The following is a 26,143-nucleotide window of genomic DNA, read 5'->3' as shown; positions in this document are numbered from 1 at the left end:
CGGCTGTGCTGAAAATCAAGTAAGAGGATTTCTGTAAGGCTTTGAGAAAGCACATAATAAGTGTTCAGTAAATGTAGGGGAGAGAGAAAGAGCAATAATAAGAACAAGAGTGATAGCGGTAAAGAGGGAGGGATGGTGAGGGAGGGGGGAGAGAAAGAAAGGAGACGTGGAGCCCGAAGGCATCTGAGAACCCTGAGGAACAGTGTGTAGAAACCACTAGTGTAATGTGTGATGACGGGCAGGTTATTTCTCATCATGGGCCTCAACTTCCTTTCCTGTTGAGGGGTACTGACATATCTCTAGACACCACTAAATCTGTGATTTTTCTTAGGGTGATTTTTGCCCTGGCTTCTCTTATATACCCATTCAGCTCCAGGCACCGTGCTGTGATCAGGATAAGACCTTTGAAGAAAACAGTACCTGTCATGAAGATTTTAGAATCTTGCAGGAAGAAGCCGATAAGGAGCCAGTGCAGTGATCGCCCTTTGGGAACCACTGAGGTGACCCCCAGCCATGCCTTCAGGGAGGCTTCCTGAAGGAGTGACAGAAACTCAAGGGATGAGAGGACCTGAGCCAGGTGAGCAACGAGGAAGGGTGTTTCAGGCAGAGGGAACAGTGTGTAGTCTTTTGGAGGCTCATTCCGTACCCCTTCTCTCATGTAGCAAATCAGATTTCGGAAGGAAGGATTAAGGAGGATAGTGGAAGTGGAGTAAGAAACGGAAAGAAAGGAGGGGGGGTCGGGAATTGAACGATTGTTATCCTTCCCCTTTGGGCTTCTCAAAATCCACCTTCTGGGTCAGTGCTTCTTCAACCAGGGACCAGGGACCACCTACAATGAAGGAAGTGGGGAGGGGTGCCTGGGTGGCTCATTGAGTTGAGCATCTGACTTCAGCTGAGGTCAGGACCTCATGGTTTGTGGGCTTGAGCTCCACGCTGGGGGCTCTGCGCTGACAGTGTGGAACCTTGCTGGGAATCTCACTCTCTCCCTCTGCCCGTATCCCTCGCTTGTGCTCACTCTCTCTCTCTCTCTAAATAAATAAACACTAAAGAAATTAAAAAAAAAAAGTGGGTTACTTACAAAAATGCAGATCCCTGGGCTCTAAGACACCCCTACTACATTAGAAACTGTGGAGAATATGACCCCAAAGACATTAAAAAGAAAGAGCTCTTCAAAGGCTTCTATTAAGAATCACTGCTGTGATTCCTTACTTCCTAATAAAGCAGGGCATTTGAACTAGATGTTCCTTTAATTTTTATTTTAGTATTTAAAAGAAGGATATCTTAATCATATTGGAAGGGCTAAATTCCATGGCTTCCCATTGTGATGGGAATTATTTTCCACAAGCTGGTGCCACTTTTCTTGTTCAGTCCATGCCCTTCCATGGTCTCTTCTGTCAATGTACTCTACTCCAGTTTCTATCATCCTCCATTCATCGCCAGACTCCCTGCCAATACAACGTCATCACCCCTGTTCCCGCCATTACATCCTGTTCTCCATTTGTAGTTTTTGTTTAGCTTTTTCTCGACCTGCTCCTTCTCTGGGTTTATGATGTCCCTTACTCTTCTTTTTCATCTTGACATTGACCTGGTGCCACCACTCTAAGCTGGTCCCCCCCTTCATTCTCCTGAGGTTATGGTAAGAATTCCTCTAGAGTTCACTGCAGTTCTGTTAGACACTTTTAGTTTTAGATCCCTTTTCTCCTGGGCACCTTGTAATTTAAATAAGCTTCTGAGAAATGCCATCAGAATTAATCATTTTAATGTATTATTGAAGAGAGGAAAATAACTTTAGCACAATGGAAGTTCTCTCTGTGTCATTGGCAAATAACACAATTGAACCATTGGTTCAAATGGCTGTCACAAACAGCAAGAGAGATATTACCTATGTACATAATGAAAGGCCAAAGTTTCTTTGCCTATAAATTCAAGAAATCTGCTATCCATCAAAAAAATAATAACCAAACACAATCCACAAATACCCTTTATCTCATCATCATAATAGTGATTTTCATTTCTGGCATGCAGCAGCATGAAGTCAAATATGTTATTCGTGAAAATTAGGGTTGTTTCTTTAAAAATTCTATTCAGTTCTGCTGGTTATAATGAGTTTGTCTTTGTCAAATGGTTTTTATGTTTAAATGAAAAGGTAGTGGTAAACTACCAATGGAACTGCTAGGTGTACTACCCCTGTGCTAAGTTTCATGACATCCCTCCTTGGCAAATCAGCATCCCTTGAGTAATCCCCGTGGCTATGAAAATGAGCATATTATTTCTCTGTTAACATGCACTGCTAAGAAGAAAGAGAAGGTGTGTGGGCTTATTGATGTTTTTATTTTCCTTCCTGGATGGATTCACTGAGTAAGAAGCAATGTAGGCAGGGTGTTCTAAATTCAAAGTTTGATCATGGAGTTTTAGAACTTAATGCTTCCAACGTATGCAAAGTTTATGAGAAGTAACACGTTGTGAACTCTCAGTTCAAATAAGACGCTGTCACACCTGGCCTTCATTTTATTAATAGGCAAACAGGCTCACAGACACGAAGAGTAAAAAAGCAAACATGAGAAAGGATTTCTGAGTCAAGTAAAGAAGGCAAGGTGAGTAACAGCCCCTGGATCTCAAGCACTTGTCAACACATCTCTGGCAAAATAGGCGCTATTATAATCCCCTTTACACAGATCAAATAACTGAGGCTGTGATGTAACTTGCTCAAGATCATGGAGTTTTAAACCACAGAGTTAGTACTTGAACTCGGTTCGTCTCCTGTCTGCCTCTGTGCTTCAATCTGATACCAGACAGCACAGAAGGCTTTCGATCATGCTATTGCCTGTGGCCATATAGGATATTCAAGCAGTCCACGTGGGCAATTTTGATAAAGAAAAAGCATAGAATAGCTATTCATTCTTCCTTAACCAATGCTTCCACATGTTGAAGCTGACCTAGACCCCTGGGAGAAGGCAGATTTTTGTGTGCATGTGTCAGGCGAAGGTCTGTGGACGCAGCATTTAGTCAATATGCACATGTACGATTTATCACTCTACATTTAGGAACCCCATGGAGGGAAGCAGAATAACTTATTGATTCACCAGAAAATTTCAAGAGAGTTTGGCATACGGTTTGGTTTGTTTGCTTTCCTCCTTTTCAGAGTAAAGAACCCCTGGAGAAGATTATTTAAAATGCAGATCCCAGACTCATCCTAAGTGATTCTGATTCACTAGGTCTAAAGTGGTGTCTAAGCATTGGTATTTTGGAAGCTCTAAAAATGTAATGGTTCCCTGACCACTACCCACAACCCTCTTCCTGGAAGCAACCACTTTAGGACATTTTAACACTTTTGACTGGCATTTATGCATCTCCATAGTTCTCCAGTGCTATCAAGTTAAGTTCCAAAGCATCTGGGCCTTCTAATCCATGTGTCAGATTGGCTTTAGTGTTTCACATTAGCTATCAAACAAACATTTATTAATAACATTCTAGAGGAAGAAAAATAACACTTATGAAGCCCCTACCATATAAAAGGTCTTTATACACAACATCTTGTTGAATACCTACTACAACTCTAGGAAGTAGGTACATACTTCAGGTCACAGGTTTGCAAGGGGTAGAGGGGGCTTTTGAATCCAGTTTGGCTAAAATATCAGTGCTCGTCCCCGTGAAGCACAGTACAGAACCCTGTGGTGGAATCCCTGACCTCAAAGAGCTTTCTATTTGGGATATAAGAGTAGAAAATAAAGAGAAGTCTTAGGAGGAACTCAGTAAGTTTGATTCATGATGTGTTTGTTTATTGTGCCCTTCTTCTAGTCCAGTGCTAAGCACGGGAGATAACCATATGGATGCCCGTCGTTCTGTTGCATCTTCCCAATGCCTTGGCCACAGAGAAGGTAGAATGACAGAAAGCAGGTAAAGACATTGAGAAATTGCTGACCCAAGACTTGGGCCCCCCTTGAGAACCTGGCAGTTTTCCAAATGAGACAGGAAAAACTTAGATGACACTGGATGAACTGGAAAGTCCCCAGTTATATACTAGTGATGGTGAACCAAAGACTGCCAAATGTACTTGAACGGCCATCAGAAAGCCCCTCCCACTCCACTTCCCCAAATCCTGCCCTAATAGAAAAACCTCATCCTGACAGAACACTAATCAATCAAAGAGCGTCTTAAGAGTTTCTCCTTTCTCTTCATAAAATGCACTCTCCTTTCAAACACCTTCTAGCCTCTGCTGGAAGGAAAGTGATGGTAGCAGACGCCTTTACCATAGTAATGTGTGAATAAAAAGCCTTTGATTAATTCTACAGGTAGTCTGTTTCCTTCTGACAACCAAGTTTAAAGGTATGACCAAGTTTAAACACTGTTGACTGTTTGTAGTGTTTGTACTCCAACCTGGCTGGCTAAATGGCAGACCCAGTAGGAGTAATGATGGATGAGATGGGAAATCAGATCCACTCACTCAAGGGGAGGGTGTGGAGTAGAATGGTTAGATTCCAGCTTTAGGGTCTGATCCCAAGCTGTGTCACCCTGGGCAAGTTACATAGTGTTTCTGGGAACCTGTTCTCTTTTTTGGCAAATGGGAGTAACAGCAGAACCTCCTCGGAAGGTTCATGTGAAGATTAAATGACCCGTATCCAGAGGCAGCAGAGTGAGTGTAATAGGAAAGAGCATAGATTTGGCACCAAAAAAGGAATCCACAAGTCCATACTGATACAAGTAAATACAAGAGTTAATAAAGAAATGTGGGCAAAAGTAAAGCTCACTTCAGGGTAGAATGTAAACAAAAATGTAGAAAAGAATGGAATTACATAATAACTATTTTGCAATCATCGTAGTCATAACTGATGCAAGCAATAATCATCAATAGATGCTAAATCTAGCAGGTAAACTTGTGACAAGTAATGGTCTACAAATCCATTTATATATACTACCTATCCAGAATGTGAAATAGGGCAAAATATAGGTGGGGAATCCGGGTTAAGGATACCTGGGCATTTGGTGGTCATATTCTTGTAACTTGTCTGTATATTTGATTTGTCAAAATATATATTAAGAAAAAATAAACGGAGGGAGGGAAGGAAGGAAACTAGCAGCAATAGTTGCCTAGTTCTGTTACACTGCAAGTTTTCTCATGATCATAGGCTCAAGAGTAACTAAGGTTAAAAAAGAATCTATAACAGCTCTTAATGGGGCACGGAGAGAAAGCATGGGTTTGAACACCATTTCCATTCCTATCAGAGCGGTGACCTCTCTGTGCCTCGTTTTCCTCTTCTGCAAAATGGGGATTTTAGTCTGGTACCTACCGGAAAGGTTGCTATGGAGACTAAGAGTTCCTATTTGTAAAGCGCTTGTCACACATCAAGTATATTTGCTACAGCATTTTTATTACCTGCACAGTGCTTAGTGTCAGGAGACTCCAAATAAATGTCTGCTCTTATTATGCTGATTACCGGGCTCAAAACCCTTCAATGGTTTTGCATTGATCTTCCGTTAAGGACAAAAAACGTCTTAACTGAGTTCTAGAAGGCTTTCACCGCCTTCGCCAGAACCCTCGCCTCCCCTTTATTCCTTCAAGTCCCAGCTCAGACACCGCGTGCCCAGGCTCCTCTGCGAGATCTGAGCTCCGAAGGCCCCCGGTTCCAGTTCCATCGCTCGCGGCAGTGACTACTGTTCGCTTGCCCTTTGGTCCTCGGTAGAGTTTAAACCCCACGACCGCAGGGCTGGGGATCTGCTGATGCCCACAGTGGGTGGCGCGGTGACAAGGCCACAAGACCCCCGCAGGCTGAAGGCGAAGACGGGGCGGGGTCGGGGACCGGGGGCGGTGCTGGCCCCGCCGGGCGTGGGGCGTGGGGCGCCGGGGCGGGGCCGCGCGCAGAGGGGCCGCGCGCCGGGGCGCGGGGGTGGCCGGGGGGCCGGCCGGGCCCGCCCCTCTCCTCCTCCTCCCTCCTCCTCCTCCGACCTCGGCCGCCCGCGCGCAGTCGGCTCCCCCGCGCCGAGTTTCCTGTTTAAGATGGCGTCCCCCGTGGCAGCGCAGGCCCGGAAACTTCTGCGAGACCTGGCGCTCCGGCCCCCGCTGCTGGCGGCCAGGTCCCAGGTGAGCGCGCCCGGTGGCTGGAGCCGCGCGGAGGGCGCTGGCGGGGCGGCCGCCTGCCCGGGTCCTCCCGGCCCTCCTCGTCCTCGCCGCCGCCTGTTTCCTCCCGGCAGCGGGTGCCCGGCGGCGCGGGCGCTGCACCCCCGGAGGCGACGCGCGGAGCTGCTCCCGGGCGCGTGGGAGACCCCCCTCCGCCCCCAGCCCTTGCTCGGGTGTGGGCCCGGGGCCGAGGAGGGCGACACCCAGCACTCAGCAGTCGCTGGCGTCGGTTCCCTGGGCCCACGCGGAGGGCGCCGGCACCGCACCTGGCTCCGCCTGGCAAATCGAGAAGTTCTCGGCCGGGTTTAGGAGACCTGAGGTTTTACCATCCACGTTGCCAGCTCTCCTTTAGAAACGTCTCGACCTCTGAGCGCGTGTGTTAGGCCACGTGAAGAACATGCCCAGAAACCCATCCCAGCCTGGCTGGTATTAATGATTCACCTCCCTGAGGAACTTTCTCCGGGGGGACTGTTTTTGCAGATTTCAGGGGCGCCTGAGTTGGCAAAATGCGGGGGTCGAGGAGGAAAGTGGGAAACGCTCTCCCTTCCCTGCAACGAGGAATGAGCCTCGTCACAAACACACGTCAGAGCATTCCCCCTGTCCACTTTCTCCTCGTTTATAGAGAATAGAAAGCTAAGGGGCCGCGGGTGGATGCCGAGTAGCTGTTCAAACTTGGCGTCCTGTAGATTGTAGTTTCTGCAGAATGGCACGAACCGAAGTATTCAGAAGCCTTTTGGGGGGTTAAAAGTTGGTGATGACTCTTGGAGAAATCACTCAACTGCTCAACCTCTGATTGTCCACAGATAAGTTCTTCCCCCCCTTTAAAGAAAGGGCAGCGTGGGGCTCAGCCCCAGCTGAGCAACATCCTTGTTCATTTTCCTCATTTTTAATTTATGAGAGTCAAATTATCACATGCAATTTTAACCAGGATATGCATAACATAGTTTTTAGGAAAATTATAAGATAGCTACCAATGATTCTTTGAGTTACTTTAAGCGTTGGCTAATTATATGCAAGGTTTTTTTTTTTTCTTTTTTCCCCTCTCATTTCCTGACTTCTCATTTCTCTGTTTTTGTTAACGTAAATTTAAAAGGTGCTAATACTTATTACTGTAATATCCTTAATAGGGATAGTGGAAAGGAATGGCAGTTTTGTCTAATTAAAATCACTAATAACTATTGTAATGCAGTGAGAATACCTCCAGGTGATCAAGTCCTATTCATTATTTAAGTGTTACAAAAAACAACTGTAGTGCTAACTATGAGTGCAGACTTGAATTGATGAGACACATAGGGCCCTGGGCAGTGAAAACTCAAGCAAAGCTTTAATTGTACAAGGAGCCCAAGTGTTTAGCCGAGGTGTGATAGGGCTTCCTGCCTAACCAAGAAGTGAGATCTGAACGCAACACTCCAGAGAATCTGTCTGGGGACAGATAGCCTTGGTTTGGCAAGACTGGGCAAAAGGTTCTGTTACCTCGCTCCATCCAGCAGCTTTGATTTACATCACTCTTGGATGATGTGTTACCCTGTAAGCACAAGGTTTCAAAGATGAGAATTTTTTAGAAGTTCGGGTTAGTACTTAGTGCTCAAGAACCAGAAATGGACATTAACCAGTATCTAGTGCAACCAGCTTATTTCACAGGTGGAAAATTGAGGCCTAAAGAAATTCAATGACTTGTTCAAAGTTATAAAGAGAGTTTGTGACAGAGCCCCATTCCAGAATAGTTTACTTTTAAGTTTCTGTTACACCGGGCTGTTGCTTGGTGAGCGTAGACTTCATGAAAATGCGTCATGTCAGCATTGAGGTTAGTCTGCTTATCAAGTAGCCACTATATAACATCCAAGTCCTAGAACTACTGACATTTAAATTAAAAAAAATTTTTTTTTAAACTTTATTCATTTTTGAGAGACAGAGGCAGAGCGTGAGCGGGGAAGGGGCAGAGAGAGAGGAGACACAGAATCTGAGGCAGGCTCCAGGCTCTGAGCTGTCCGCACAGAGCCTGATGTGGGGCTCGAACTCACGAACTGCGAGATCACGACCTGAGCCAAAGCCGGATGTTCAAGCGACTGAGTCACCCAGGCGCCCCTAAATTTTTTTTTTAATAAATCTCTTAGAATTGACAGTATTAGGAGAGTATTGCTCATGACTTTTAAGATACTTTTTAAATTCTTGGGTACTTCTTAGTATCTCTTCCAACTGAGTCTCCTTTGGTGTTGTGCGTACCTACTCTCTTGGCCATGGCAAACATTACAGTTGAACATGACCCCCTTTTCCCACGAACCTTAAAAATCCTAAGTATTTTCAGAAATTTGTTGCCACTCTTGCCTCACACCTAGTTTTTACTAGGGCCTCGTGCAGAGCTGTTGGGTATGCAGAGATAAAAGGCCCAGTTTCTGCTTTGAGAAGTAACTGTAACCACTCAAAAAGATGTCCCTAGAATGACACTTTAGCTCCCTCCCCTCTCCCACCCTGTAGTTAAATTTAACATTTGACACATATTCCCGAGGTTTAATGTCATTGAAATTTCTTATTTCCTCTGCTCTTGGCTTCAGTTATTTGACTTATGATTGATGTTATAGTCTTAGAAAGCCTGCTTTAGCCATTTCTTATTTTACATACATTTTTTATTCAGTCTATACCTAGGACAGGACTGTTCTAGGTGCTGATATTTGGGGGGTAGAGAACAAAGCCGGCAGAGCACATGGCCACATCATACTTGATTTTAATGGGGGTGGGGAAGGGCTAGACTGTACATACATACATAAATAATGCTGATGATTTCAGCCAGGGACAAATGCTACACAAAGGTAAAATAGAATCCTGGGATGGAGAATGAATAGCTTAGCCAAGAAGGTGTACGTAGATTAGGTGGTCAAGGTAAACCAATTTGATAAGGTGGGGTTTTTGTTTTGTTTTGTTTTGGCTTGATTTTTTTGTTGCAATGTAACACATGTACTGAAAATGTACATATTATAAATGCACAACTTGAAGGGTTCTCACAAACGGAACATGCCCAGGTCACCAGATTCAGATAAAAAAAACTAATCATTTAGTGGCAACCCCGAGGATCCCCTGGTGTTTCTACCTGTTGCTGCCTCCACCCTGGAAAGGGTCACCAAGTCCCTACCCTTACACCACCAAACCATGGTCTTGTTCCTTTCTGTACTTATGTAAATGGAATTGTACAGTATGTAGTCGCACGTTCAATATTAGGTTTATGAGATCCTGGAGGTGACTTTTTGACATTTGAGCTGAGACCTGAGTAACCAAAAGTGGCCAGCCAGGTGAAACTTTGGGGAAGAGTGTATTAGGCATAGAAGACAGCAAGTGCAAAGGCCCTGAGGTGGGAGTGAGCTCAACATGTCCAAATAGTTAAAGAGGGGAAAGTGGTAGTACCAGTAGTAGCTTGAGGTAGGCAGGGGCCAGATCACGTGGGGATTTGCAGCATCTGATAAGGAGCTTTTAAGAGTCTAGAGTGGATAAGTGACTTTCTCAAAGTTATTTAGCTAGTAAAATAATAGCTGGGTCTGAAACCCAGTCCTGGCTGCTAAAGATTAGGCATGTAATTACTGTACTGTATAATTCCTACTGCAGACATAGGCTGGCTTTGGAAACTTTTAGGGGGAATGTTCTGTGAACTCAGTACTCTAGTAAAGATCTCATCATTGTTAGGGGATTTTTCACATGTAAGGGCTATGTTGCTGTGTCCAAATAGTCCTCCAGGAGAACAGGATGCTGTACTACATGGCAATGTCATGCAGCATGACACGGCTGCGGTGGGCACAGAGATGAGCCCACTCTGTAGGTCATGTCACATGGGAATTTTGGTTAAGGGCACAGTTTCAATGGTTAATGATCATTCCAAACGTGGTATTGTTGCCCTTCTGCACACGTTCCCTCTCATAATGGCAGGGTGGGGTTTGCGGAGCTGCTGTGTGGTGAAGGGTAGACCTTGTGGGAAACACTGCCTGTCAGGTCCCCAGCTGTGGAGTTGTGTGGTTCTCTGCAAAGCCCGGAGCTTCTGTCCAGGAACTCCTAGAGGAACACATGGTTTTGAAGGAAACTGTTTAAACCCATGCCCCTGCTGTTGTATTCTTCTAAATGGGTGGCTCCAGCTTATTTTTCTGCTCCTTCAGGATGTAGGAGGAGAAAGAGGGATGCGTGGCTTTTAGAAGTGAAGGACTAAAGGTCCCGTGTAAGTCCTTATCAGCTAAATGAGCCTGTGGAGGCTGGGCCGGAAGTTGTGACTCACATATTTGTGCCTTTTGCCTAAAAGAATAAATATCTGACTTTTTTTTTTTTTTTTACAGCTGCAATTTCTTCTGTTAGAGGAAGAAATCTATCTCAGATAATTTAGAAGCTAAACTGTTGACCTTCTGTGTGGGGAAGACCTTTAAGTGTCCCAAATTGGTTTTGTTTACTGTAAATGAAACTGATCTTTTATGGGCCAGGGATGGAGTGCGCAGACCCATCGTTGTGAGAACGTTGCTGCCTGTGTATCGCAGCCCTGTTCCGCAGGCACAATGCCCAGAAAGTCGCTGAAATAATACCTCATATTTTGGGAAGGAAGAGAAATTATCTGCCTAACCTCAGATCATTTGTCCTTCAGTTCTCTTTACTACTCAGTGTGGGGTTGTCACTTGATTTATCACTTTCTGTTACTCCATGGAAATGTTTTGCCTCAAGAACTTGAGAGATTTGCCCACGTTTGAGCAAATTGTAAAATCAATATCCTAATGAAACTTTGGGAGATAATACTCGAGTTAGTCTGGTGAAGAGGGAAGTGGGGAGGGCACTGCAGGTGGGGTGGGCAGTGTGCAAAAAGGCAGAGGGGAGAGAGAACGTGGGGGAGAGTGCAGGAGTCAGTTCTTGCCATCCCTTTTGTATGGAGAAGGGAGAGGCAGGTATGTAACTGAAGGTGATCTTCTAGACAAATGAGGAAGGGGGGCGGGCTGCAGAAAGCCTAGAACTCAGCATGCATAGAATTCCATCCTAACTAAAAACCAAGCAAATATTGTTCATTTTTTAAAAGAGTTTATTTATTGCGGTACCTGGGTGGCTCAGTCAGTTAAGCGTCCGACTTAGGCTCAGGTCATGATCTTGCAGTTCGTGGGTTCAAGCCCTGTGTCAGGTTCTGGGCTGACAGCTCAGAACCTGGAGCCTGTTTCAGATTCTGTGTCTCCCTCTCTGCCCCTCCCCAGCTTGGGCTCTGTCTCTCTTTCTCTTAAAAGTAAACATTAAACAAAAAAAAGTTTATTTAGTGAGTTTTTTTTTTTAAGTTTATTTATTTGAGAGAGAGCGAGAGAGCACATGGGTTTCGGGGGGGGGGGGGTGCGGGGAGTAGCAGAGAGAGAGAATCCCAGGCCGGCTCTGAACTGTTAGAGCAGAGCCCATCTCGGGGCATGAACTCACGAACCATGAGACCTGAGCCAAAGTTGGACACTTAACGGACCGAGTCACCCAGGCGCCCTGCAAGTATTGTTCGTGTAGTTGGTTTTCTGAACACTTGGTCTGTGCCTGGTGGTATTGGGTATAAGCTCCCTGAAGGCGACAAGTATGTCAGTTTAGTTCTTCCCTGTAAACCCAATGTTGACGAGAATGCTGGGCATGTCAAGGTTGCTACATGACTGAGTGAATGCAGATGGGAGATACACGGCCCCTATCCTCAGGGGGCTCAGAGTTTGGTGGCAAAATTGGCGGGCAAACCAAGCATTGTACTAGAGCATGTGAATGCTGCATTTGGGCTGTGTTTTTGGTCCTCTCAGCGGCTGTGCTTGTTCCTGCACTGGGGGGCTTGCTGTGCTCTCTTTCTGAAACATTGTTTCCTCTGCTCCCAGGCCTGTTCTCTTCCTTCATTAGCTCCCTGACTCCATGTTAAATCTTCAGACAGGGCTTTCCCTGAATATTTTATCTGATTCTGCCTCTCCCCAGAGATGTCTCTCTACCCCTTACTTGCTTTATTATGCTAACGTTTTAAAGTGTGGTGATTTATTGTGTTTCTTCTTTGTATATTTATTTATTGTCTGTCTTCTTCCCTCTCTAACAAATAGAAGATTGTAAGCTCATTGAGGCCGAAGATTTTCTTACGTACCACCAGTTTCCCCAGCTCGCCTGGCAAGGTATTCAGTAAGCTTTTGTGGTCTCAGTGACTGAGTGTGGTTCATAGAGAAGAGGGAAGGGCAGGTAAGTAACAGAAGTTGAGCAACGATGCAGACATTCGAGGCAAGCGAGGAAGGAAGGGGCTGTAGCAAGTCTAGTTGTGAAAGGACTTTCATAATAAGACTGTTCATTTCGCATGTGCGCAGAGACCCTATGCAGGTGATCTCTGCATACCATTTCTTGAGCCCTTGCAACATTACTGCTAAGGAGGTTGTATTGTCTTCATGACACCTGTAAGGGAACAGTCACAGAGAGGTCAAGAGCAACTTGCTTAATTACAATTAGAGTGCGAGCAAGTCACCTGCCTCATGCTGACAAGCCACTTAGGCTGTTAAAACATTAAACTGTTGCTAAAAGATCCTATTTGGGCGGAAACATCCGGTTACACTGATTGCTTGCATTTCCCAGTCTCTCTGCCCCGAGTGGCTTGTGCTGACTCAGGTGTACTGATCTGTGTACCAGGTTGTCTTCTCCAGGCTCTTATCTGACTCCTTCCCTGGCTTCAGGCTCTGGGAAACAGGGTAACAGAGAAGAGGGTGTGAGTTCTGCATTCAAATCGAACAATATTCAAATTCTGGGTCTGCCAGGCTCTTGCTTTACAAACCGTTGAACTTGGTTGAACCTCAATTTATTGTTCTCTGAAAAGGGATAAATCTCATATGTGGTTTCAGAGAGGACGTTTGACATAATGATATGGTTGGCTCACAACGGTTATTTTTCTTGTGGCAAATTTGAAGCTAACTTTACTTGCATTTTTTTATGCTTTACTAAGCTAGAAGCATTTTCCCTTCTCAGATCTGATACACATGTATTGTTTGCTGCCATCTCAGGGTTAGGCACTAGCTTGGTGTTTTCCATATGTTTTGTTCCCTTGAATCTTTGCACCAACCACGTGGGACCGAGATGATAATTTGCCATTTACATCTGGAGCCCTTGAGGCTCAGACAGTCCACGGCCTGCCTCCTGTACCCCAGTTCTACATTATTCTGCAGGGCGTGAAGAGGGCGTGAAGAAGAGGGCGTGAAGTGAAGGTCTGTAGAAGCCCAAGGTAGCAGTGGGGAAGGTCACGTGGTGAGCTCCGTTGCACCATCCTGGATGTGGCTCATTCCAGAAATGTTTGCACATCTTCGTGTTTACTTAGTAGTGATGGCTTCTGGACCTCATGTGCGTCAAAGGTCTGAGGTGGCGGGGACACCTAAAGAATAGACTGTAGTCACAGCCAGTCCCAGGTGCCTTTTGCTGTCTGCCCAAGTGTGGAGCACTGACTGTAGTGTTTCGGGGATTCTGAAGTTGTGAAATTGCATTGCTTTTGAAGGGTGGGCTCTGGGGGGTGCTCCTGGAGGACAGAGCTTCCTGGCATTCTAACTGCAGACTTGGATCAGTGTGCAGGTGACACGGCTAGCTTTTGCCTCTTTCAAAAATGGTTCCAAAAGGATAGCACTTTAGCACCAGTCACGAAGGCATAGATTTCCTAGGCTTAACTCTGTAAAGTTTATTTTTGTTTTAAAATTGGAGGGATTTGGTATAATGTATAAATTGATGTTGGAGACATGGCCAAGCATTAGGGGTAGTTGTGTGCAAATTTGGGACCTGTGGGGGGGGTGGCATGTGGGTCTGGTGTCTCTTTTCCTACCACTTCCTGTTTCTCCCTGTGCCTGGCCCGCTTCCGTTTCTGGGCTGTCCGGGTACCAAGGTTGTGACTTGTGGGCACCGAGGAATTCAGGAGGGCTGCCTTGTGGAGTTTCGGGTGGTGGGGCAGTCAGAGATGAGGCCGGAGACCAAAGCAGGGGCACCATTCTGCTGATCCTGGCGTCTGGTATTGGAGTTAAGGTTTATTCTTGAGGGCAGTGGAGAATCATTGAAGAGTTTAGATAGTGAGGCAAAGGGGGAAGTTTGAAGCTTTAGAGGACCCTTTCTGCATATAGGATGGAGATGTGGGGGGGAATGTTGCAAGCATGGGGCTCCCTTGGGGGACTGTGCACTGATTCAGTGCCCTTAGTAATTGTATCAGGAGAATGTGCGTAAGGCAGGACTGGGGTCAGACTGTCTGGGTCTAAATCTTGCCTTAAACACTGATAATTCTTTTGATCTGTAAGAATTACGTATTTTATTACAAGACTATTTCACATTTCAGCATCTCTGAAAACTAAACTTTTTTTATTTGAGAAGGAGAGAGAGAGAGAGAGAGAGAGAGAGAGAGAGAGAGAGAATCCCAACCAGGCTCCACGCTCAGCATGGACCTCGAGATGGGCCCCCATCTCATGATGCTGGGATCATGACCTGAGCCAAAATCAAGAGTCAGATGCTCAACTGGCTGAGCCACCCAGGAGCCCCTGAAAACTAAACTTATTTGCATACTTGTGATTGATCTACAGGTTTTCTTTTTTCTTCTTCCTCCAGTTGTACATAACATGGGAGAAGATGGGGGCTTGCACCAAAATTAGGTTGGCTGCATAATTTGTTGCCAGGTTGGGATACTTTGAAAGTGACCGTGAGCACTGTGAATTGTTACCACACCAGGGCAGCAGGTGTAACAAACCAAGACTGTTTCTGGAAAACCCTAACTGAAGTGGATGAAATGTTGGTAATGGAGGTAGGAGAGAAAGATTGGCGTTATTAAGGCAATATACTGGTCAGGAGCCATGATTTCTTCTGATCACAAGGTGCTGCCCCCTCCTATCCTGTGCTGAAAGCAAAAAGGTGATAAAAGGCTCTGTACCATCCCTGAGCCGAGAGGGTGGGAGCAGCCACTCTGGTTATAAAGTGTCCCTGCTTATCTTTACTTCTAGAACCAAGTACTTTGACCCTATGGCTGAGTGTTCTCTGGACACTTTGTTAGGGCCTCAGAAAAGGAACGTGCAAATAAAGGAAGAGAAATAGAAAGCCCCATACATCTGCCAGCCTTCCCAAGCACAGATGTCTAAACCTGAGCACAGTGACATGCTTTCCCAAGCCTGAAGCCTTTTCTGGTGTTAATGACATCCTGGGCCCTGTTGAAATGGTGCATTCTGGCTTTGTTATTTCCTTCTGTGCTCTCAGTCTTGTGTGGGTGGTGCTGATGCTTCTTAAATCTTCTTTGGTTGAAAGAGACCTGCTTGGACTTATCGCAAGAAAAATAAAAGGTTTATTGAAAGGGACATGTACTAGAACTCAACACTAATCTTCCTTGGTGTTGGCTCTTCTGTGCCCTTTCTGTACTGTAACCAGTCACTTACTCATGGTTACATCTCTTTGTAACTTCTGCCTGCACATGACTTTGACTGTCCAGTCCCATGCCCACTTTAGCCTCCCATCCCCAAAACATCATCTAGCTTCCATCTCCCAGAATAGTATACTTTTTAGGAGAAAACCTTGTTTGTCTAGCTCACCATTTTGTATTCACGTTTGGGTCACTGGCCAGCTGATAGATGGACTGTTTGGCAGAAGGTATCTACCCCCACCCTGCAGCCCATGGCTAAGATGGGGGGCGGGTCTTTTTTTTTTTTTTTTTTATTTTTTTTTCAACGTTTATTTATTTTTGGGACAGAGAGAGACAGAGCATGAACGGGGGAGGGGCAGAGAGAGAGGGAGACACAGAATCGGAAACAGGCTCCAGGCTCTGAGCTGTCAGCCCAGAGCCTGACGCGGGGCTCGAACTCACGGACCGCGAGATCGTGACCTGGCTGAAGTCGGACGCTTAACGACTGCGCCACCCAGGCGCCCCAATGGGGGGCGGGTCTTAGGAGCAGCACCATGGTATCCCCACGTAGCAGAGCTCTGCATGCAGTGTTGGGGGGGGCGTGGCCTGGTCCATTAAGAACATCATTATATTTTCCATCCTTTGTGAACTTCTTGTCTCTAAGATCACATTTTCATGATTGATTTGTTTCCTTTTTCACATTTCCAACTTTCTGAAGATGTCCTTACGATTCACCTTTTTTGTCTGTGTTGGACTCATTTACCAGAGTTGAAGATAATGGCAGTGGGCCTTGTTTTAGACTGTTTTCTTATGATTACAATGAAAAATACTTCTCAGGAAGGAATTATTAAGTGGGAAGATGGGTTGTCATGAGCAGTCATCTCATTTGTCCAAATACCCAAATGAGTATTTCGAAGACACGTGTAGACAGTGGGCTTCTATGAGCCCAGGGCACTTCCTCAGCTTTACTTGGAAGAGTGTTCTGCGTTGAAGTAACCCAGCTTCTCTTGTGGGTTGAAGTGGTCCACCTCCACTTCGCACTTCCCAAAGAGGATTTGTTTGGGTCTTTTTGCCACCACTCAGTAATGAGCTGCTTTCTTGGGCACATCCTTCAAGCTACGTGCAGAGGCCGCTGGTTCCCACGCCAGTCCCTGGTGCAGTCTGCTGGGACTGAGGGGGCAGGGTTCATTTCATTCAAACGCATGGTTTTGTGAAACTTACTTATGTATTTTATTTGTAAGACACACGCTTTCCCCCCACACTTCAGTGTCTCTGAATTCCAGGTGTGTTTTATGCTTGTGCCATAGATTGGGAGGTTTTTTTCCCCAATGGTTACATAAAGATGGTACGAAAACGCTGTTGTTTGTTAGGTTTGATGAAATTCCGCCGTGCCTGAGCTTTCTCGACTGCAAAATGGGGAGAGGTAGAGTAGTCACCCCCCAGAGTTGCACTGAGCATTAACTGAGCTCATGCACACCATCTTAGCACTGCGCCCTAAATGGTTAATAAATATTAGTCATTGGTTTTGGTATTTTTATCACTAACTATAATCATAAAGGCTTTATTTTCATAAAAGACCCCCTTTGATCTTTCCCCCACCTTCCCTCTAAATCCGCTCAGTGCCTTGGCTTGTAAGAAAGGTGGGTAATGGAACCACAGGATAGAGACTCAGAAGAGTCAAGGTATGGAATGACATGAGGGGCGAGGACGAGGCTGCTTGTGGTCCCTTGTGTGTGCTCGGGAGTAGAGGAAGAAAATGAAAGTCTCTTGGGAAAAGGACTTTCTTGCCTCAGCACTGATTGGGAGTGGAGACCAGATATTTAGCCTTACCAGAAAATATTAGTTTTCCCCCGATCGATGGACCTGTCTTCACATTTTTGTAAGGAAACTACGGTATCGTTTGCTTGATGTCCCCCCATCTTCTGATCCTGCTCTCCTAGTTGCTGTCAAGATGCTGTGGTTACAGTTGCCTGGACTTTGAAGGACTTATTTGGGTTAACTTACCTTTGAAAAGAAGGGGAGGAAAACCACATTTAATATGCACTCTTATTCCAGCCTTAGGGCTTACATAGGCCTTTAATAAGTAATATAAAGAATGCTGAAAGTTATTAATTATTTTTGATTAAGGGAATAAACTATTAATGGTGAGTGTTTCTTTGTTAAGACTCAGAACTCTTTTTTAAAGTGACATATCATTAAACTTGAAAACCAACAATATAGGGAAAAGAAGAATGAATTTTTCAGTTGATAGCTTTTTTATAATTGGCATGAAAAAATAAATGTGCTATTTGGCCCGTTAGAAAAACGAGATACATTTTGAGATAGTGGAGTTGTAAACCGATTATCCTCACTAATTTAAAACGATGAAGAAGTGTTGAATGACCAAGTGTTAAGGAGGCTCCTTTGAAATGGAGGCAGAACTGTTGTGATTGGTCCTTGGGGAGACTGAGCCTATGGGGTAGGTTCTGACATCGATTCAGATGTATGGGTTTTCCAACACCACCAGGCGGTTCTCAGACACCACTTGAGTGTCCTGTAATTCAACTCCATTCTGACGCTGCTTGCTGGAGATGTCACATCCCACAGGTCAAGGGCTCAGTCCTAAAACTTCTGGCTACCCCCTCCCTCACACCAGTCTCAAGTCCACATTGTCACCCATGCTTCTGACTGACCATAGATTTGCTGTTTCCGTGATCCCCCGCCCCCCTCAGGTTCATTCAGTCTGCTAGAGCAGCTCCTGGGACTTAGAGAAACATTTTACTTACTAGATTACTACTGGTTTCTTACAATAAAGACTGTAAGTCAAGCACACCCAGGTCAAGGTGTGCTATTAGAGTTGTACAGCTCCCATGCTCTCTGAGCACACGACTCTCCCCAGGTCTCGGTGGGTTCACCAGCTCCAGAGCTCCCAGAATCCTGTAGGTCAGGGATTTTTATGGAGGCCTCATCACCTAGGCATGGCTGATTGAATCTTTGGTCATCGGTGATTGAACTCAGTCTCTAGCCCCTCAATCATCCTTTAGGAGGGATACAACTGAAAACTCCGACCCTCTGATTACTAGCTTGGTTCCCCTGGCAACTAGCCCCCATCCTTAGGTGGGGTCCAGGTCACCTTGTGCACATAACAGACCTGTATCACTCTCATCACTTAGGAATTTCCAGGGGTTTTAGGAACTCCATACTAGGACCATGGATAAAGACCAAATACGCATTTCTTATTAAAATCACAACATGGGGGCGCCTGGGTGGCTCAGTCAGTTGAGCATCCGGCTTCGGCTCAGGTCACGATCTTGCGGTCCGTGAGTTCGAGCCCCGCGTCGGGCTCTGGGCTGATGGTTCAGAGCCTGGAGCCTGGAGCCTGCTTCCGATTCTGTGTCTCCCTCTCTCTCTGCCCCTCCCCCGTTCATGCTCTGTCTCTCTCTGTCTCAAAAATAAATAAACATTAAAATTAAAAAAAAAATAAATAAAATCACAACATCACAGGTGCTTTTAGGATTGGAGTACCAAATCTAAAACTCGTAGCAGGACATATTGGGAGCGTAATGGATGCTTTCTTTTTTGTCTGATAAAGGTTTACGGTGAGGCTTTTATGAGTGGTATAAAATTGATTTTATAACTGTATTTTATATAAAATATAATTTAACATGGGGAAACTTACAGAGTTAAACTTCAGATGGAGATGAGAGAAAATTATTAAGTTCCATTTCCATTAAAAGGCTGCAAGGGAGTATGACATTTCATTTATCTTAGTATTGGCAGTATATCAATAATGTTATGTCTACAGTAATCCATGAGTTACAGTATTCCTTTCTTGAAGATATTTTGTTCTGTGCTACAGGATGAGTCTATTTTGCCCCAACATACTTCAAAGTATTTTTTTAATAGGCCAGAAAAGAATCCTTTTCTTGGAACTTTGAAGTTTTAAATAAACAATATTGTCGTAATTTAAGTAAAATTAATTATGAATGCAAAGCAGTGTTTTTGTGATTGAATTTTGGGTTGTTGAGGGAAGTAGCAAAGGGATTGCTTTTTTGATTCAGAATTTGAAGCTGAAAATGCCTTTTATGTCTCTGAAAACCTTGTTTTTCACTTCTCATGTTTCTCAAGGTACTAAAAATATGTGTATCTATTTTTTATTTAAAAATTTTTTTAATGTTTATTTTATATTTGAGAGAGAGAGACAGAGTGTGAGTGGGGTAGGGCAGAGAGAGAGGGAGACACAGAATCTGAAGCAGGCTCCAGGCTCTGAGCTGTCCGCACAGAGCCTGACATGGGGCTCGAACTCATGAACCGCGAGATCGTGACCTGAGCTGAATTTGGATGCTTAGCTGACTGAGCAGCCAGGCACCCCTGTATTTTTTTATTTAAAATTTTTTATTAATTTACTTTTTAATTTTTATTTTAATTTTGTAAAATATACGTAATGTAAAATTGTCATTTTAACATGTACATTTTTGTGGCAGTAAGTACATTCACACTGTTATTCAGCCATCACCACCAGCCATCTTCCCTTACTGAACTTTGTACAAATTACATACTAGCTCCCCATTTTCTGTTCTGCCAGCCCCACAAGCTGCCATTCTACTTTCATTTTCTATGAATTTCACTCTGGGGACATCACGTAAGAGAAATCATACAATGTTTGTTCTTTGTGTCCTTTATTGCATTTAGCATAATGCCCTTAAACCTCACCCATACAAGTGCCAGAACTTACTTCCTTTTTAAGGCTGGATTATATTCAGTTGTGCGTGTATACATTGTATGTTTATACGTGTGCGTAACATTTTGTTGATCCATTCATTCATCAGTGGACACTTAGCTTGCTTTCGCCTTCTGTCTTGTGAATAATGCCTCTGTGAGCATGAGTGTACATGGATATATATTTTCTATTAACGTTATCCTGAGTAGAAATGTTGTCCGATGTATAGTTTGAACTATATTTCCCGTTTCCCATGTCGAGTTAGAATGTTTAAGAAACACCTTTGCTGTTAATATTTTCTTAAATATTCATATTTTATTCTTCCAGTGAGTATTTGTTAATGCATCACTTGTTAAATGCACTTATTAGGCTGAGAAGATGGTAGGTCGGTAGGACACTAGGGCACACGGGACAGATGCTGCCTTTAAGGAATGTACAGTCCGGTCAGGGGGAGACCACAGAGAAATGGTCAGTTATAGGGAGAGGCGTTTGGTGTTGTAGAGGGCTCCCCAGGGCTTTCTGGAATGCAACAGCACCAGTACCGTTTCTACGGGACTGGCCTACACAGTGGCTGGTCATAGTGTCTGTTTAGAAACCTCAAGTTGCGCACATGCAGGAATGGACTCCTGACACTTCCCGCCCGCATTTCATGGGCCGAGCCTGGTGCTGTGCAATGGAAGAGGACTGCCTCATGGCATCCTTACAGTGATTCTAGGAGGCAGGCATTCTTATTGCCATCACCAAGCCCATTTTTTAAAATGTTTATTTATTTACTTTGTAGAGAGAGATTGGGAGAGTGAGCCGGGGAGGGGCAGAGAGAGAAGGGGACCGAGGATCCAAAGCAGGCTCTGCCCATGCAGGGCTGGAACTCAGGAACTGTGCGATCGTGACCTGACCGAAGTCAGATGCTCAACCGACTGAGCCACCCAGGCGCCCCCACCAGGCCCAGTTTTAAAAGGGGCAGACTGTGGTTCAGAGACTGCACAGAGCTGCTGTCACAGCTGTTGTCCCGCATGGCTCCTTGCGTTGCCACTCACATCCGTCTGTTTGGTTGTGCCTGTCGTGAGTTGAGTGGTGTCTCCTCCCAAAACAAATTTATACTTCAAGGCTAACCACTTGTACCTCAGAAGGTGATCTCATGTTGAGATAGCATCATACAGAGATTATCAAGTTAAAGGAGATTACTAAGGTGGGGCCTAATCCAATAAGACTGGTGTCCTTATAAAAAGGGCAAATTTAGACTCAGAAATGTTAGGGAGAACACCCATCTGAACATGACGAAGGAGCACGGTGATGCTTCTCTCAGCCGTGGGACAACAAAAAAGGCTGGCAAGCCAGCAGAAGTGACGGGAGAGGCACCGCCTCAGAGGAACCAGCCCTGAGGACACCTTGTTTGCAGACCTGTGACCCAGTATGTTACCCCTAAGCCCCCGGGTCTGTGTTACTTTGTTCTGGCAGCCATAGGAAATGAACATGGTGCCTTTTGTGGTTGCGTCACATGCAAGTTTCTTGACTCATCTTGAGCTTTTCCATCCTGGCCCTTTTGGCCTCTCTGAGTTTATCCTAGAGATGTGTATCTTCCATAGCTGCTTGGAAAGCCAGCTTATGGACCATGAATACAAGTTGTCTTGGTTTATGCTTTATATATTTGTTTTTGAACCAAACATTGTTTCCCACTATATTATTCACCAGTGTGGGTTTGGGAAGCTCTGACCATTTCTGAAAGTGAGGTCATTTTATTTTATTACATATTTTTACTTTTGAGACAGGGAGTGTGAGTCGGGGAGGGGCAGAGAGAGAGGGGCAGAGGATCCCAAGCAGGCTCTGCGCTGACAGCAGAGAGCCCAATGCAGGGTTTGAACTCATGAACCGTGAGATTGTGTCCTGAGCCAAAGTCAGACACTCAACTGACTGAGCCACCAGGCTCCCCAAAAGTGAGATCATTTTAAAGCAGGAAGAATTGCAATTAAGAAGAATATTCTAAAGAAATAGGGTGTGAGGTTTGATATCACTTCCTAAATAGGAATTGGGAAATGTGTTGACTGCAGCAAGAAATTGAAATAAATACAGAACCTTACTTATTCAGATGTGTCATTTCTGGTATTGTCCATTTGGCTTACATAAAAAACAAAGTTCATAGTTTTTTGATCTCACCCAGTTCTTAACCATTCTCTATATTCAGACAGCTCATCCAAAGTTAAACAGAGAACTACGTTTTAAAACTTATGTACAGGCCTTTTAAAAAAAACAGTTACATAACTTATTCCAGTTGATTTTGTAATCAGAAGCTTAACACTAAGCACTGTTTTTCCTCAGTAGTATAAAGTTGAAATTTAAGAATAATCAGCATGCAATCAAAAGCTGATTATAAACGAACAATAATGAACATAAAAGTGAAATCAATTCTGAGGGTTATAATGAAAGAAAAAAGGAGTAATAGCAGTAGTTGAAAAAGAGTAATAAAAAGAGGTTATGCTCATAGGCAAATAGTGGATGAAAATCAGCAGTGATGTTCTATGGAATTCTCAAAGAGTTTGGGGGAGAATGGGAGAAAGAAAGATCGTAAGAGTGATCATAAGAGCCAAAATGTGTCTAGTTGTATGGACTTACTGCCATAGATGCAGTCATCTAGGAAAAGTCGTAGAGTTTTAGGAACGAATCACATCTGGTTCTGGATGCTGGCAGGTGGCATGGAGAGAAACGGTTCAATTGTATCTGACAATGTAGGACATTCAGCTTCTCTGAGCCTCAGTTTCCTTATTAAATGGTTTAATGCTTATTGTACATTGGTTATGCCCCAGGAATTGTGCCACGTGCAAGGGACAGGCACAGCTTGGCAGGATGGCTGCGAAAGTAACACGTCCCAGAGTGCAGGGCGCATATCATTGACACTACACAGAAGTAGGTGGTATCACATACCAGTGAGTCACACAGTGAGGAAGTTGCTCTCTTAAATATCTTTGATACCTTAAGATTTTGTCCAGGAGAATTTTAGGTTTTGTGCCAGTGTGCTTTTTAAGATCTTCAGCTCAAGACTTTTTATCTGAACTAGCCAGAGCAATCCCTTTTGTTTTTAGATTGTGTTGATAATTATCTTCTACTTAGGCAAACAGATGGGTCGTTGTTGAAAATAAAGTCATCTTATAAGTTAAAACCAGTCATGTAAAGAAATTGGTAACAGTATTAGTGTTCTGTGGATATAGCAAGCATTGTGTGTGAGCAGTTGTCATTTGGAAAACTTTGAACCAGAGTAACCTTGGAATTGCTCTCAGTTTGCATTCCCTGGTAGCAGATAGGGAGAAAAGTATTCACACAGAAGTAATTTTGGGGGGGGGGGAGGTATTTCCAGGAAAATTTGGAATGGTATCAGGGAAGTTGAACCAGTAGGAAAAGGAGGATAAGGAGGGTGTGTTATTCAGCTGAGACTCAGGGAGGGTACCTTTGCTTTAATTCCACAGGGCAGCTTGGGAGACGGTGCACAGGTGCAGCATTACACACTGCAGTTGTCCCCATTAGGGGCAGTGGGAGTTGAGTTACTTACACATCCTCATCCCTCCCGTGAGGATATGAATTCCCGCGCACTTCCGGTTGTTCATGCTCGAGGGCAAGTGAGCATCAGCACCCCATGACAAAGGGCCACAGGGGCTGGCTGCTGGGAGTGGGAGCACACAGGGACTGTGTAGAGGGATCCGAGGCTATGTGGGTGGAGCCCTGATAGCAACTGCTGCAAGTCTGTTCCATACTTAAGTGACATGTAAGCCGCTCAGCTTTGTGCATTGGACATTTAGTTTAGTCCTTCGTGTCTTGGTTTCCTCATCTAGGTTAGAATAACGCCAGTAGGAAAACTTTTAATTCTTCTGATGAAATTCTAGAATGTTAGAATGGTTAGACATCTTTGACATTTTCTCTTACACGATAAAGCAACTGAATTGCAGAGAAGTTAGATGTGGGAGACCATTTGTACTGCCTTGGTCATAGCAGGAACTTTGAACCCTTGTCTTTTGATTCCTGTTCCAGGGTGTTTACACTTTTTTACTGATTTACAGCTTCTGAATCAGGTGAGGAAAATGTATTTGGGCCTTGGGATATATTTTGTTTTTGATGTAAATTCTGTGGTTTATGTCTCTGCATGGCATTGCCTGTTTTTAAGCTTTTCCGAATTAAGAACCATTTGAGTTTCTGCGAAGAGTTATTGGATATTTGGGTTAATATTCCCATGAACCTTTGCCCTAATAAATCCTAGCTTTTTAATCTGCATTAAAAAGATATTTCTCTCAAAACTTGACATTTTGGTGAAATGAGTTTCTGTATTTGTTTTGAGGCTTTCTTCTTACACGTTTGAAGTGTAATGGACCACAGGAACCTGGAGAGTGTACCAATTTGTATTGGTCTCCTTTCTGTGGTTCTCTTAGGGAGAAAATAGATGCTCAAGTTTTCTTGGAGATTTTAAAGAATCCCACATATGGATTGTACTTCTACATTAACAATGGTTAATAGAATTTGAAGACAATAAGGAACTTTGAAAAGGATTCAGTCCTAATGCAAACGGCAGGGCCATTTTATATGGGCAGTGAAAACTTGTTTATGGTCCCTGAGACAGAAATCTACCCCAGATTTTGGCTGTTACGTGAACTCAGATTGGTGCTTTAAAGACTTTGTTTGCATTCACCTTTAGTAACAAATACCATTTGACTAAGGCTGTGAAGCAGGATGTATAGTTTAGCGGGTTAAAAACATAGGTGAGGGATTATGGGATGGGAAATAGGGGTTGATAAAAGTTATCAAGGGGTTGATTAAAGTTTATACTTTAAGTTTTAAACATGAGTAATGTCTAAGGGTCTAATTATAACATGGTGACCATTGGTGACGATATATTGCATAATCAAAATTTGCTAAGAGCGTAGAATTTAAATATTATCACCAAAAAAAAAAAAGGTACGTATGAGAGGAGATAGAGGTGGATGTGGTAATTCACTTGTTGGGGTGAATCCTTCCACAGTGTATATAGATCCATCAAATCATTACATTGTGTACTCTAAATACCTTACAGTTTTGTCAGTTATATCTCAATAAAGCTAGGGAAAAATTAAAATTAAGCAATATGAAGGCAAACAAACTAAGACAGAATTAAAAATACAGGCTCAGGCGCCTGGGTTCTAATCCTGACCCTGACCTTACTAACTGCGTGTTCTCGGGTGGGGAACTTAAACTCTCAAAACTTTTCCACCTGTGTCAGTTGAGGAACTACAACAAAGGGGGTGAGGACTTGCAGAGGTAAAGACTGCTGGGCGTGTAGTAAGTGCTCAATAAATGGTGGTGATGGTGATGTTATTAGGAGTACTAGTTGCTTTGTTAGGAAGGATAATAATTTTGTCTGGTTGTTTAATACATTGAACATTTTCTTAATAGATCATCTTACATATGGGTATGCCGTGAAGTTGGATTGTGTGGTATGCTTTTTCAAATAGCGAGCTAAATAATTTAAGATAAACACACAACCTACACGTTTGGAAAGGAAGAATCATTCTGATGGTATTCTCTCTGGATCATCAGAAGCGTGTCTTAGATAGTGAACTTGGTACCATGTTGTCTATGGACACGCTTCCTGTTTGCTCTTCAGCCGACTCTGGGCCTCATTCTCTTTTCTCCTCCCGCACGTGGACTCAGCATGAAAACACACGCTGATGTTTGTACTGCCCTGAACTATGAGGTCCCCTCAAACACTGGACTTGGCTATCCATGTGCTTCTGTACATCATTTCCTCTGCTGGAAATGTCTTTTCTTGACATGTCTCTTTGTTGTCTTCAAGATTTAGCCCAAATGGTACTTCTTACAATGCCTTCTGTGTTTTCTGCTGGCATCCCTCCCCTGATCCCTCTTGTTTGCGAGTCGGAGCCCCACATCAGGCTCACTATTGTCAGCAGCACAGAGCCTGCTTCAGATCCTCTGCCTCCCCCCCCCACCCCCGCCTCTCCTCCACTTGCACGTTGTC

The 26,143-nt window shown here is 44.3% G+C and overlaps 1 protein-coding gene across 1 annotated transcript in view; it reads left to right on the top strand.

The window, feature by feature from the left end:
• Positions 1-5,931: 5,931 nt before the first annotated feature.
• SUCLG2 (succinate-CoA ligase GDP-forming subunit beta) overlaps positions 5,932-26,143 on the top strand; it is a 275,629-nt gene continuing 255,417 nt past the window's right edge. The window contains exon 1 of the mRNA XM_047094643.1: positions 5,932-6,079. Within this exon, the coding sequence (XP_046950599.1) occupies positions 5,996-6,079 (84 nt within the window). The 5' untranslated portion in view covers positions 5,932-5,995. The remainder of the gene's footprint in view (positions 6,080-26,143) is intronic.

Source organism: Lynx rufus, unplaced genomic scaffold (assembly GCF_022079265.1).
Source record: "Lynx rufus isolate CCGP_SWC_20201006 ecotype Redwood Valley unplaced genomic scaffold, mLynRuf1.p SCAF_4, whole genome shotgun sequence".
Taxonomy (NCBI): domain Eukaryota; kingdom Metazoa; phylum Chordata; class Mammalia; order Carnivora; family Felidae; genus Lynx; species Lynx rufus.
Note: the sequence above shows the minus strand (reverse complement) of the source record. Positions and strands in the feature narration are given on the sequence as shown.